General features: G+C 40.4%; 1 protein-coding gene across 2 annotated transcripts in view; it reads left to right on the top strand.

The window, feature by feature from the left end:
* Positions 1 to 2,317: 2,317 nt before the first annotated feature.
* NHSL1 (NHS like 1) overlaps positions 2,318 to 14,117 on the top strand; it is a gene marked incomplete at its 5' end in the record, with an annotated part of 121,979 nt that continues 110,179 nt past the window's right edge. For both annotated transcript variants that reach the window (XM_081045191.1, XM_081045192.1), the window contains one exon: positions 2,318 to 2,779. In XM_081045191.1, coding sequence (XP_080901317.1) covers positions 2,578 to 2,779 — 202 coding nt within the window. The remainder of the gene's footprint in view (positions 2,780 to 14,117) is intronic.

Here is a 14,117-nt window from a genome sequence, read left to right on the forward strand (position 1 = left end):
AGCCATTGATGCTGTACATAATTTGTACCATTTTGGTCCTTATGAGAGCGATCACAGTGGAGGTATCATTCCAGTTTAATAGCTGAAGCAAGTCCAGAGGACTTGGTGATGGAGCCAGCATCTCTGGCAAGTGGTGACACTTCCAACCCAGTGGCATCTGACATGACCTGGTTCAGTTACTGACTCCTCTGTGACATTGGGTATGTCACATACTTTCTCTGGGTCTGAATTTCCCCATCTGCAAATTAAGGGGTTTACACTGCGTGATCTCGAGGGCTCTTCTAGCTTTTTTTTTTTTAATTAAAATTTATTGGGGTGACAATGGTCAACTAAACTACGTGGGTTTCAAGTGTACAATTCTGTAATACATCATCTACATATTACATTATGTGTTGACCACTCAGAGTCAGTTCGCCTTCCATCACCATATGTTTGACCCCCTTTTAGCTTTTAAATTGAGTCTCTCTTTGCACAACCTGGATCGCTGCATGGTTCACCTGTGACTTTGTCTCCAGCCTGGCCTCTGTCTGGTTTCTGTGGTAGAATGAACTGTCCATCTGAGGAACACTTTGCAGCCGCTCTGCGTCTCTCTAGAAATGTTCCAACCCTGTTAAGCTTGTAAGAGCCCTCTTCTTCAAATCTCAGTGAATTGCAGTAGATGTGTGATACAAAATCCTGCTTTTATAATTTTAAATCAAAGTTTATTTTCTATTGCAATTTATCTTTGTTAATATGTATGTTCAATGCTGAGCAAAGGGAAATGCGACGGACCCAATTCTCTACTTTTTGCTTGTTATCCTTACTCTGAATAACACTTTGGGGAGGGCAGGCTGATTCAAGTGTCGATGATGGAAAGTTGCAGGGATTTTTCTACCCCTAGGACCATGGAATTAAGTTGCCCTTGGCTGACATGCTGCACTCCAATGCATTCCAGCCTGTGGCTGTAGGTATTTTGCATGTCATGATTAAGGGTTTACATAGGAGCCTGGGTACTAGAGCCTGCAGCTAATTGCTACCATGTTTCCCCCAAAATAAGACTGGGTCTCATACCATATTTCCTTGAAAATAAGACCGGGTCTTATATTAATTTTTGCTCCAAAAGATACATTAGGGCTTATTTTCAGGGGATGTCTTATTTTTTCATGTACAACCATCTACGTTTATTCAAATACAGTCATGTCATCTTCTTCTGGAACATCGTCATAAGGTACTGACTGCGTCCGTCTGGCTGACAATCGTAGCTGGGGCTTATTTTCAGGGTAGGTCTTATTTTTGGGGAAACACGGTAAAAGCATAGCTCTCAGATGCTGGTGCTCCCTGATAGGATGGTCATTCAGAACTAGAGAGGAATGGGGGGAGGCTACCCAGGGGCGGGAAGAAGAAGGTCCTCAGCCCCACACTCTGCGGCTGGTGGAAGACAGGAGAGGTGCTAACATGTGCAAGAATGGCGGCATTTCACCTTTGGTGAAAGCTGGGAGCAAAGGAATAGCCAGGTTAGTTTTATTCTCTTTGGAAGTACATTTCCTTAGATGACGATGTTGCTAAATCCACCTAGGAATGCTGGATGTGTCTATAACTATAGACTCTTTTAAATCCCCTTCAAACAATCCCACTTTTAGAAACGTGGTCTGATAATTAATAATCCAGTTATTATTATTATTATTTTAGTATTTATCCTCAGTAGTCTGTATTTTGCACAGACTTGCATTTCCGTAGCTTTGCTGGAGTTCAGAAGTTTGAGCTGCCACTGAAGTATTGACTGTGGAGAGGCGGGGTTTTCTGGCTCCAATGAGGTGCTTTCAGGGTGGGGAAAGCCTATCATCTTTCACAGTGCTTGTGCTTACTCTGTAATCCAAGCAATCGCCACGCAGCCTGTTTTATTGTTTGTGGAGTCCTGTGGATCCTGGGCAGCTCGCAGCCGGCAGAGAGGGCAAGTGGGCGGTTTAGGAATCTGCGCTGCGACAGTGAGCTGAACTCTGATTTTTCCCAAGTCACCTGTGCAGGTGAACTTTACAGTGGGCGCCTGGGTTGGCGCTGAATCTTTCTCCAGCCTGAGGAGTCCCTTCTGTCTGCCACAGACAGCTGGCTTCCTGCCCTTGCGGGGAAAGATGCCTGGGAGAGGGGTAGGATTACAGTTTGGGATGCTAGGTCCACACCAAAGAGTCGGAGTGCCGTGGTTCGCTTCTTTGCAAAGTCCTGACAAGTGTTCCTGAAACGAACACCCTGCATCATTTTTGAAAAATTATACTTTTATTTATTTGTATTTTGTTTGTGGGTGGGCTGTGGCTATCCCTTGGATCTGGAAACCAAGTACCAGAATGTGGTTGGAGTAAAAAAAGAATTTTTTTGTTGTTGTTGGGTTTTTTTTTGTTTGTTTCTTAACCTCTCATTGTCCTTTTCTTTGTAATTGGGTGACACAGATGCAATCTTTTTGAATAAAGCCGTGCCTGACTCTCAACATTGTGTGAGTAGGTGGGAAGGAGCAGGCTGTTTAAAGGACCTGGACCAGTTTTAAACACCGAGCTTTTTCTTTGCGGGGCTGTCCTTTGTCTCTAGTGGATTTTGATGTGAAAGAAGATGAAAAAGGAAGGCTCTTCAGGTTCCTTCAGACTCAAGTCAAATTCAGGTTCTCTCTCACGTGCTGTGAGTTGGATAAATTTCTCCTCGTTGTCCAGGCAGACAAAGAGGCTGTTTCGCAGTGACGGAGAGCTCTCGGTTTGTGGGCAGCAGGTGGACGTGGACGATGAAAACTGGACGTACAGAACCCAGCCCAGAAAAGGTGACTTGATTTTCTTTTAACTGAAACATTTTTAGAAGTTTGCCGTGTAGAGTTCTTTGTTCCTAGCACTGATTTCCCTTCTGATTTTTGACCCCATTAGGTGTTTTTGTCTGTTTGTTTTTGTATTGGAATTCAATGTCATTCATTTGTGTTCAGGTCTAAAATAAAAGTGCTTTTCCAACTCGATTCAGGTTGAGATTGTGTCCTTCAGAGGAGGACAAACTAGCTGTTATGCGTCTCCAGCACTCTTTCTCCCCCCATCACATCTACACGCTCAGGTGACTGGTGAAAAGTTCAATGGTAAACCACCATCTCAAAAGGGATCTTCTGCTCTTCAGACAAGTTAAGGTTAGGATGTGGAGTTCTTTCCTGGGACAGTGCACTGAAAAAACTTTGGGAACCCTGGATAGTCCCTTTGTATGTTTCTTTAAGAAGATTGATGAATTATATGAATGCTTGAATTGCACAGGTGTTGGAGTAATGTTGAGGAAAATGAACACATGAAGGGCTTGCCCTTCATATCTTGGCCAAAAGGAGTTTTTGGATTTCTTTCAAGTTCCTTTCCAGACCAATGTTGGTCTCTGTTTTCAGGTTTAGCATGTTTTACCTTCCTTATGGTGAAGAAAAATATCAGTCTTGGCGGGAGAGAGGAAAATATTCAGTATTTCTTAACAGACCACTCTTTTGTATTTAGAATTTCTGAGTTCTTCCTCTTTGAATGTTTGCTGTGGAGCCTGGATTGTTAAGCTCTAAAATGGTTTCTCCATTCTGTGCTGTGGCAAAGCCCAGTAGGGGAGCACTATTTAAGTATTACAAAGGAACCTAGTCCAGACATTCCGCCTGATTGTGTTTTCCCTGTTTATCACGTTTTTTCCCCCGTGCCAAAAGAAACCTCACTAGAATATTTCAGGGACCTGTTCTTTCCTTCCTTTCTGGAAACAAAACTGCTCAAATGGGATAGAATAAATTAAGTTAAATATGTACAGTAATTATATTCCATGGACTAAGAATTCAACACAGCCCTTCTTCCTGGGTCATGTGTGTTCATCCATTTATTCTTATCTATACAACTATGGCATAAGAGGGATTAGTTAATGCTCTTTGAAGATGCCAATTGTTTATTGTATCAAGGTGGTCACCAGTGGTCTGCTGATATTGAGCTCAAAAATGCAGGTTTTCAGTACAGATGTATAATTGCCAGGCGTAGACAAGGCATTTGTGCCTTCTGGCTGGAATTGCGTAATTTAGTTAGCATTGAACTTTAACTTTTCTAAATCAGGCATAAGCTGTGGTTTTGGTAAATGGATGGGTTGTACTGTTTGAAGCAAACATGTTTGAAGGGTGGATACAGTAGTGCTGTGGTTACGGGAGGGTGTAGTTTTGATTCCGTTGGCCTTGGCCAAAGGTTGTTTTTTATTGCTTGTTTTGTTTTAAATCAACTGCTGTCAGGGTTTTGTTAAAGATTGTGTCCATGTGAGCATGTGGCTTTAGGATTTTATCAGAGATGCTGCATCTAACTTAACTTTAACAGGAAAGAGACCGAATTTGCACGTGTTCATTTTAGTTGGGAAATGAAGCAAATATTGTACACTTGACTTGTGAAAAATAAAGAAGTCATTGTACAGAACAGGGGTGACTTGTGAAAGGAAGGGAGGACTTGTTTATGCAATAATACAAAAGATTGTGCCCTTTATCCTCTAATGTAAGAGGGGATACAGTAGCCTCATGAAGATAAATGGAGGCATGTGTAATACAGTATGTAAATTTATGTGGTTCTTGGAAATAATTAGGCATGGATAATATTATCACTTTTGACGTGGAGTTGGGGGAATACTTAAAAAGCTGCCTATAGATCAAAATTCTCTTCTCACATTTGACTTACAAGAGAAAATTGACTCCCAATTTTGTATGTTGTCTCTGAGGCATGTTATAAGAGTTGATCTTTATTCTACATAATTCTGTCCTTTGGAGAAATACAGAAGTGACATTTGTTTATACTTACAGATCAAAAGAGGAAAAATATTTCAGAAAAATTATGCAAGATTGGAGTTTTTTCTTAGGAGCATCAAATAAACTAAAACTATAGCAAGGATTAGCAGTCAGTGCTAAGAAAGCCCAATGGCCATATTAGGATTTGGTTGCAAATAGGTATGCATTGAAGACATATTGGTCTGATCGGAATTGAGCGGCATCCTTTTTTCTTTATACCTGTCTGCCCAGACTACATGCATCCAAATCCACTTTCCTGTCCACCTACTACCCAACCCTTGTACCTTACATGAACATTTTTTGATTTACACAGATTTCTAAAAACCTGCCTTCCCTCCTCCACTCCCCCATGTACACTACCTCAAGCAGTGACAGCTAGAGGTAGGACTGTGTAACTTAACAAGTCAGCCTCCCTTTAGCAGTTGGTCTCTCGTGTGTCCATGTCCCTGGTGTCCCTTCCAGCCCCCCGACCATGGGACCTTCTCCCTCCCAACCTCCCATCCAGCAGCTGCTGCAAGGCCAGAGTGCTTGCCTTCTCCCTGCCCACTGTGTCCAGGTCACATTGTTTTGCATAATTAGCCCACTGTATCCCTTCTATGTGGGGATAATATATTGTATAAGATGCAGGATCATTTTATAAAACAGTTCTTTCAAGTTTTGTTAAAACTAAAGAAGTTCATTTTGTAGTGAATCTCCGTGCTCTATTGCTCATCAATGACATCAAAATACAGTTTTTAAGTGGTTGCAATAATGAATATCTGTCTATCAGTACACACACCCAGAGCTTTACAATTTACTATTGTTACTTAAGAAGCTAAGGATAAAATTACAGTGCTAGAGACTTCTTTGGAGAAACTTTTTATAAGATTAAGATGCTACTAATAGGCTTCTTTCCAATTACACTAATTTTCCTGAGCCTCAAAAGTAACTAGAAGATACAGATTGATACGTGCAAAGCAATCACAAGTAAGCACCTGTCTGTTTTCTTGTGTTCTAGCACATGACAAGTTTCAAAACTCTCTTGTATCGACATTTGTACTCAGGAAGGTAAAAATGAATTGAGTGACAGTGATGATCAGTCCTTACATTCTTAGTGTGATAAGACTCACTATCACAGCAGATGATGTTGGGGCTTAATTAGCATAAAAATCAAGGGTGTAAATCAGGGTCCTCTTGAGTATTACATTTAGGAAATCCTGAACTGTTTTATTAGATGCCTATGTATCAAAAAAGGGGAAATCAGTTGTAGATGAGACAATATGTAGCTTTTCATAAGGAGTTGTGAGAGAATGTATTGAAGGAATTTTTACTGAGTACTGTATGTGGGGTACGAAGAAATGTAGCACACAGGTCTGAAGTCATGGAGTTCATACTTCAATGGAGAAGCGGATCAGATGTTTAAGGGGGAATTAAAGAGAAAATGTAGGATAATTGTGAAAAAGGATCAAATGAATGGCTTAGATGAGAAGGTGTAGATAAAGATACTGTATCTGGAGCATTTTCATGGTTTGCATTGTCTTCTGGCTGTTAGCATTGGTTTAAACAATATGTAATGAGCTCCTGCTTTGTTTCCAGCACTGTGGAAGGTTTTCAGGGGAAACTGGTGACTAAATAGTATTTATTCTGCACTCCCCCTATCTGGCTCACTTCCCCTTCTCTTGTCAAAGAAAACCTAAAGAGGTGGAATAATAAAGGGGTCTGCTCTCATTGGGCAGAGCATGTGTTGTTGTGTTCCCAGGCCTCTGTTCAGCTGGGCAGAGGCGTGATTGATGATCCTGGTATTGGCAGGTCGGCAGATAGAGACGGTAATTGACATGCACAGCCTCCATTTAAACAATGCTTTCGTTCTCTTTTTCTGGACTATATGACGTGTATTTATAACATTGCCAAATCTGAATATTTGAATTTCAGTTCTCTCTCTTCCTAGGGACTACAGAAATGGCAAGAGAATGGCCTTACTAGGTATCAAGGGTGATGGATAATCCATACATGAGATAATCAATTGTTGAGGGTGGGAGTTGGCTCTATTTAAAGTAATTTCATCCCCATGTCCTCCCTAATAAAATAGTTGCAGAAAACAGGATCCATGTGCATAATTAGATTAGCAATGACTTCAGATATTACAATGGAGAAAAATGGCATGGAAGACCAAAAGCAGCAAGGTCAAGATCTCATTTCCTTGTAAATAGCTGTGATTTATTTTTGATCATGAAAATCTTTAAAATTATTGCATTAAAGAACACTTTCTTCATGGCATTAAAGAAGCCTAAAAAATATTGGCAAATATTGTCAATGTAGCACCCCGAATTTGAGAGTAAAACTAGATAAATAAGTAATATTTATTTTAAGGGTCATTATATGCATTGGAAAAATAATAAAAGAGGTAAGAAGAATGTTCTCCATGCAGTGAAGTTTTCCTGCTTTCTTTCTACTGAAGTTGACATTCTGTGAAAGAGCCAAACAGTGAGTGCCGCTTAATATTTTATCTGGTTCATTGAGACTGCCCTTTTTTGACCTTTGATTATTTTTTCTTTTGATGGTAGGAATCTCTGTTGTCTCACTACCTTGTTTTATTGCAAAAATGATTTTATTTGTTATTAAATTGATGAAGTTCTATTGAAATGATGTTTCATGTAATACGCTTAGTTTATTCACTTATTTTAAAAAGTTTGTGGGTTTGTTTTGAGAATTAGACATACTTAGATTGCTAGAAATATTTTAGAGTGATAAAAGAAGTAACTTATTGTCAGCTTAGTTTTTGGACGTAAGTAACCTGTGTTTTTTTTCCCAGTGAAAATGTCTTTACTGGGTTTTGGAAACATTTGTAAACTTGTTCTTTTCAAACAGTTATTTAAAAAATATTTTTAAAATACCCTGTGTATTAATTAGGGTTAGTTTTTATAAGTCTCTTGCAGTTATTATAGATGTATTATATGTCCATGTGATTTCAAGGGTTTTTTTTTTGTTTAAGTATATTATTTTCTATCAAATTAAAAAAAATTAAACTACAATATTTTCTGTGAAATACTTCAGTTAGCCAGTTGTGTCAGTTTTACCTCCTCAGGGCCTGTGTGTCTGCACTCACGTGTCCATCTGAACCCTGGGGCAGGCAGGCGCTCCTCCACTCTTACCTGGTCTTCTGAATGGTCTTCTACTCTTTCTTGTGAGCTTCACTCTTGTGCTCCTTTAAGCCATCCTTGAGTCTACAGTGCGATCAGAGTCCTCTTCCTAAAATACAACTGTAATTGAGCCCCTCTTCAGTGGTTCTTCATTGTCTACAAAATGACGCCCATGTCACTTGACATAGCATGAAATCCTGCACCGTCTGATCTCTGTTCCCTATCCCTTTTAACTCCAGAAAAAGCAAATGGACCCATTGCTCTTTCATGACTCTAGAACTTTGCATCTCCCATTCCCTGCCATTACCATTTCCCTGCCAGGATGCTGCATTCCCTTCTTCTGCCTACGGACTTCCTGCTTAACCCTCTAGACTCTCTTTAAAGCTCTGTAAAGTTTTCCCTAATCCCTAAAGGGCAGAGCTGTTGACTCTCTTCTCTGTGTCATGTCTCTGCCTTCAACATGTCTTGGTAATTGCTTTTATCATACACTGGATTATCCTTATTTGTTTACTTGTCTTCGGTGTCGTTAGCTAGACTCTTTTAGGGCACAGACCAAGTCTTATTTACCGTTTCCATCCCCAAGGCTGAGTGCCGGCTGAGTGCGCAGAACTCATCGGGGACAGTGTGGACGGTGCTGTCTTCGCGACCAACATGCCAGACACACTCTCTGCATCTGCCTAAAGCACTCGGGTTCTGCGTTGATTGTACTAATGAATGTAATCTTACAAGTGCTCCCAACTCTGAACTTCGTTGAGTGTAGCAAAAGAGAGGGTTCAGTTTGTGGGAACATGATTTTGGTGGCGGCCCACTGTTTCCTGTTGCTCCACAAAAACTGTGCGCGTAGCAAATACCTTGTAGAAACGTTTGATCATGACTGTTTTGACCACTAGTGAAGTTCACTTAGTGAAAGAGATGAGGTATGGGATGGATGAGGCCATGCCTGATGAGGGGGGGTGGTGCCGTGCTATTGCCATCTTAACCGGGTCCCCTGCTTTCACCTTTGCTCCCCTACCCCGCCATCCTCACCCCAAGTCAGGCTAATCTTAACACAGCAGCTTCACTGATCCTGAAAACATCCAACACAAGTCGTGTCGTGTAACTTCCCTGCTTTAAACCCTTCAGAGGCTTTCCTTCTCAGTAACTAAAGTCTTCAGGGTGTTCTAGAAGGTGCTGTGTGATCTACCGCCTTCACCCATTGCTGCCCTAACCTCAGCACTTTCATGCTCCCCTCACTGTCCTCTAAGTCACGCTAGGCTCTCTGCTGTTTTTAGAACATGCCCTGCAACTTGCCCTTGCCCTCTACCTAGAATCCTTCCCTGTCTCACTTCTTTCAGACCTTTGGGCAAAAGTTATCTCAGTGATTATTTTAAATTGCCACATCTTACCCTTATCCTGACCTTCCTATCCCCATCTCTAGTTTTCTCCAAAGCACTTACTGCCATGTAATATACTTACATACATTATGTGTTTAGTTTTGGTACTGCCTGTCTCCTCAAACTAGAATTTAACCTCTAAGACAGGAGAGATTTTTTTGTATGTTTCGATAACCGATGTTCCCCAAGCTTGGCCCATCGTAGGTGTTTAATACATTTTAATTGACAGGGAATATATGATGCAGAGAGCATTAGACCAGGACATCTGAGTGTTTCACTTCTGTCACTTGCTAATTGTATAACCTGGAACAAGTCACGTGATCTATTTAGATTCTAGTTTTAATTTGTGTAAAATGAGATAATCCCTAGTCATCATACATATGGGTAGCAGGTACTGCTTATTTATTGAATAAATGATTACATGTTTTATAGATACCATGCCAGCCTACCAATTGGATCTGGTTGTGTTTAATGGAACTGTCTGTGGGGATGGCCATCTTTTCACTATCAGTAGTCAATGGAATCACCGATGTCTTTATCCTAGTGTAGAATATGTTATTCTGTAGAATTTTCAGTATGGAAATAAGTGCCTTTAGAGAACTTGAATAACCTAGGCAAACAAAGTGCAAGCTCTCCCTTCTTTACATAATCCTTCAAGTATAAGTTTCTATCTCAGTTTTTATGTGAAATCCTGAAATGGTTAAAATACCAAACTGAAAGTCACATCTAAATCAGTCATCCCGCCCATAAATATTAACAACAGCGAACATTTAATGAGTACTTGCCATGGCTAGAAACTATTATTAATAACACATTACATGAATTAACTCATTTAATAAATATTGTTTGGATACCATAATTGTCTAATAAAAATAATAGTTGGTTTGATAAGCAAGGAAGGATTAGATCATCAGGGAGAACTGAAAACTCGGCAGGGAAACTTAAATGGGATGAGACAAGGAACCCCTGTGTAATTCTTCTAAAAGAGAAATAACATTTTGGGGTCTTAGACTCAGTAACTTCTGGCTTAAGGGCGAATGCTCTGTTTTGAGACTATTTGTGTACATGCTTCGTATCTCTGCTGCAATGAAGTTCTTTGAAGGCTAGCGTGTGTCTTATCCAGTGTCTTGTACTTTGCTGTATGTACACAAGGTTGAAGGAAAATGGTTCTGGTTAAGGCATGCCGAATGGATTGGAGCATCAGAGATGAGAACCCGGGCTAGAACTGAGATGGGACATAGTTGCTGAGAAGAGAGCAAGTGCCAGGGGAAGCGATTATATAGGCAGTTACGAAATAACAGATGTTCATATTAGGCTGTCTTTATTAAAGGAAACCACAGGTTTTAATAGTTATTTGTTCCTGTAGCAACCACACCTGTGGTTTTTTTTTTCCAAAGATACAGTTATATTTTTTCTAGCTTTATGAAATGTACGTAGCCTTCACCTTAGGAAGATTATTTCTCATCTTCCTAATTAAAGATATTTATGGTGATCACTGTCTTAATAAATGTGATTGGAAAATGTATGTATAATCAACATAACATATTGTTCATATACACAGATGTGTGTTCTGTGCGGCCTGGGGAGCTGTGAGCTCCCAGCGATGTCTCTCTGTTGTCTGCCCCTCTCTCCCTTGCAGAAGCTCTTCATTATACCTTTAAATTCAGCATCCCCGAGTGTTCTCTGTCATGTATGGCTGACATTTGATGACTGACTGGTCATCAGAGACTTTAAACCAACAATTATTTAGTTAGTTCTTGCTAGAACTGTGCTGGATGCTTCCCATTTTGGCTATGTGAACATGGAGGATACATGGTGAGTGCTTGTGTAGCTGAGCCATTGTCTGAGACCATCTCTCTGGGAGGACTTCTTAGCTGGGGTCCCCAGCTGTTGCTCCCCCTGCCAATACCACCCTTTACTAGATTCTTTCCAAGGATTTGGGTGCATGTTGTGGGTTCTTGTGTTTGGAGAGCTTCTAATGTTATATAAAGTAGCACCTTAAGAAAGCCACGTGGATGAGCAAGACTTTCTCTGAGTCAAGGTGAAAATGGCTTGAATTGTGAGTGACCAGGAGTGATATGGTGCACAGGGCGTCCCCAGAGCAGGCGCTCATTAGGGGGAGTGGAATGAAGAGCGACTGCCCTGCCATTTTCATGCCCTACTAGTTTTTTAAAAGGCTCTGTTAAAGGTAGTAATGAATGGAAGATAATGGAATAAGGTGGCAGTAGACTGGAGGAAAAAGTGGGGAGAAGTTAAAGGGGAGAAGAGATGAGTCTCCACACTCTCTCTTCTGCCTTCCCGTTGCTGACATTTTTCTGAGCCCATCTTCTAAGGGAATACAGTAATGGTGGTCTACTGGGATTTGGTCACATTTCTGGATATACTGTTTGCATGACTGATTGTACACTTGTACGATTTTATTTGTTTGTTTTTAAGACATAGCTAACTAAAGTTCCTGTACGTGATTGGAAAAGGTATGGAACAAGGATAAAGACTAATCTGTTCACTGGTTAAAATAATTTTAGTGGTATAAGTAATTGTCAGATTTGGGTTCCATATATAAGAGGTTGGACAATTAAGTTCACGAACTCATCCTAGAGAAAGTGCTACATGCCTTATTGCTGAATATCACTATGGTCACCTTTGAAATGCTCCCCTTGGGAAGCTATGCACCGACACCAGCGCCTAGTCCACCCTTCACAGCAATTTTGGAACTCTTTTTCTGAAATGTCCATCAGAGCTGTCGTATTACCCTTGATGTCCTGAATGTCATCAAAATGTCTTCCTTTCAATATTTTCTTTAAATTTGGGTAAAGTAAGAAGTCACTAGGGTCCAGATCAGGTGAGTAGGGAGGGTGCTCCAATACAGTGATTTGTTTACTGGCTAAAAACTCCCTCACAGACAGTGCCCTGTGAGCTGGTGCATTGTCGTGATGCAAGAGCCATGAATTGTTAGTGAAATTTTCAGGTCGTCTAACTTTCACGCAGGCTTTCCAGCACTTCCAAGTAGTAAACTTGGTTAACTGTTAGTCCAGTTGGTACAAATTCATAATGAATAATCCCTCTGATATCAAAAAAGGTTAGCAATATTGTTGCAACAAGTTCAGAAACTTAATTGTCAGACCTCATATTTATCTTTCTCTAAGGAGAGCCCATTTATAAGCAAAAGCCACACCAGTTGAGATTTCAATAAACCATATCACTTGATTTTTGTCTTTTCAATAAACTTTAAAAGAGAAAATGAGACTATATTTTATTGTTGGTACAGTTCCCTTGCCTCTATTCCCGAAGCTTCTCTTTCACTTTGTAATTAGAAACGCCTCAGCTGAAGTAGAAACTGGGTGTCTGATGTTTCTGGATTACATTTGGAGATAAACCAGAATTCCTACCTGAACAGGTGTGTATTGCTTCAGTCTGGATTGGTTGGGGATTCTTTTACAAAGCACACAAAAGACAACTTGTGAATTTCTCTTGGTGGGTGGCTGTGGCTGGTGCGTGGCCTGGCTGCTGTAGTCATCTAGACTGGTAGTTATTTATTTACATAATGTTTTCACCAATAAAAATTACATAGAGTGCTTTGACTTCCTGGAAAAAGAACTTTGATTTTTACTTTAAAGTAATTTTATTGCAGAGTTAATCAACATACTCTATTCAACTATAAAAAGGTCTTTTAAGTACCTTTTTTCCTTGCTAGCTTTCCAAGTCCAATTCTTTGTCCTTACGTATGAATGTCTGAATGTTGTTCCTGCCTAAGGATCTCAGTTCTGTTAGATTTATAAGCAATTTTTGAGATCCGTTTTTGCATTTGGGGCATTATTGTGTACTATTGATGATTTTATGAAGCGGGAGAGGTGAGGATTTCCCTCCTCCAACTTTTCTTTGGATCGTCAGACGTTGGATTCATCCCATGTGCTGAGATATGTGTCAGTTGATCCAGTTGATCTGTGTTCTTATGTCACTGTAACCAGGGGAAGGCTATATAACTGACTTTAGAAGTCTTGAAGGTTATATTTCAACTCCAACTAATAAAGATTCGAACAAAAAATCTATTTAGTAAATTTTCCTCTAGTTTCTGAGCAAGTTGAGCTAGGTTTCTCTGTAACAAATGCTTATTTGGAATGGGAGAAAGAATCTTTTACAGTGGATCTCTGGGGTGACTATTTTGAGTTTTTCAGTGCCCAATAAGTGCAATCATAGTTGTTGTTTTTTTAAGACAGTGACTTTCAAAAGTTTTGCCTATGTCCAGAGTAATAAATACCCTACATTTGTTCCTAGCCTATACAGTACACACACACACACACACACACACACACACACACACACACACACACTTATACATATATACACACATATGCATGTACAGTAAGTCCTCATTTAATGTTGTTGATAGATTCTTGAAAACTGAGACTTTACGTGAAACGGCGTGTAATGAGATGAATTAACCGTTGGCTAATTGATAAAAGTAAGAGTTAAGTTCCTATGGCATATTCTGGTTATAAAAACATCACCAAACTTCTTAAAAAAGACCCAGAACTTTTACTATTAAACAATGAAATAAACTGTGCATACATTTAAGAAAGATAAGTAAAGGCAAGGAAGAGAATAATTTTCTAGCCTGCTGATTCCAGTTCAAGGTCAGGGTGGCTGGCGCCTGTCCCAGCAGCTCAGGGTGCAAGGCAGGCACCCACGCTGGACAGGACGCTCTTCCTTTACAGGGTGCATCACTCACGCACGCACGCACGTGCACACACACATTCACGCACGCACACACACGCATGCATGCACACACTCACACGCAGTTTGGGACAGGGAAGACATGCCAGTTCACCTCACGTGCATAGCTTTGGGATGTGGGAG

This window comes from Rhinolophus hipposideros (assembly GCF_964194185.1).
Source record: "Rhinolophus hipposideros genome assembly, chromosome: 3".
NCBI lineage: Eukaryota > Metazoa > Chordata > Mammalia > Chiroptera > Rhinolophidae > Rhinolophus > Rhinolophus hipposideros.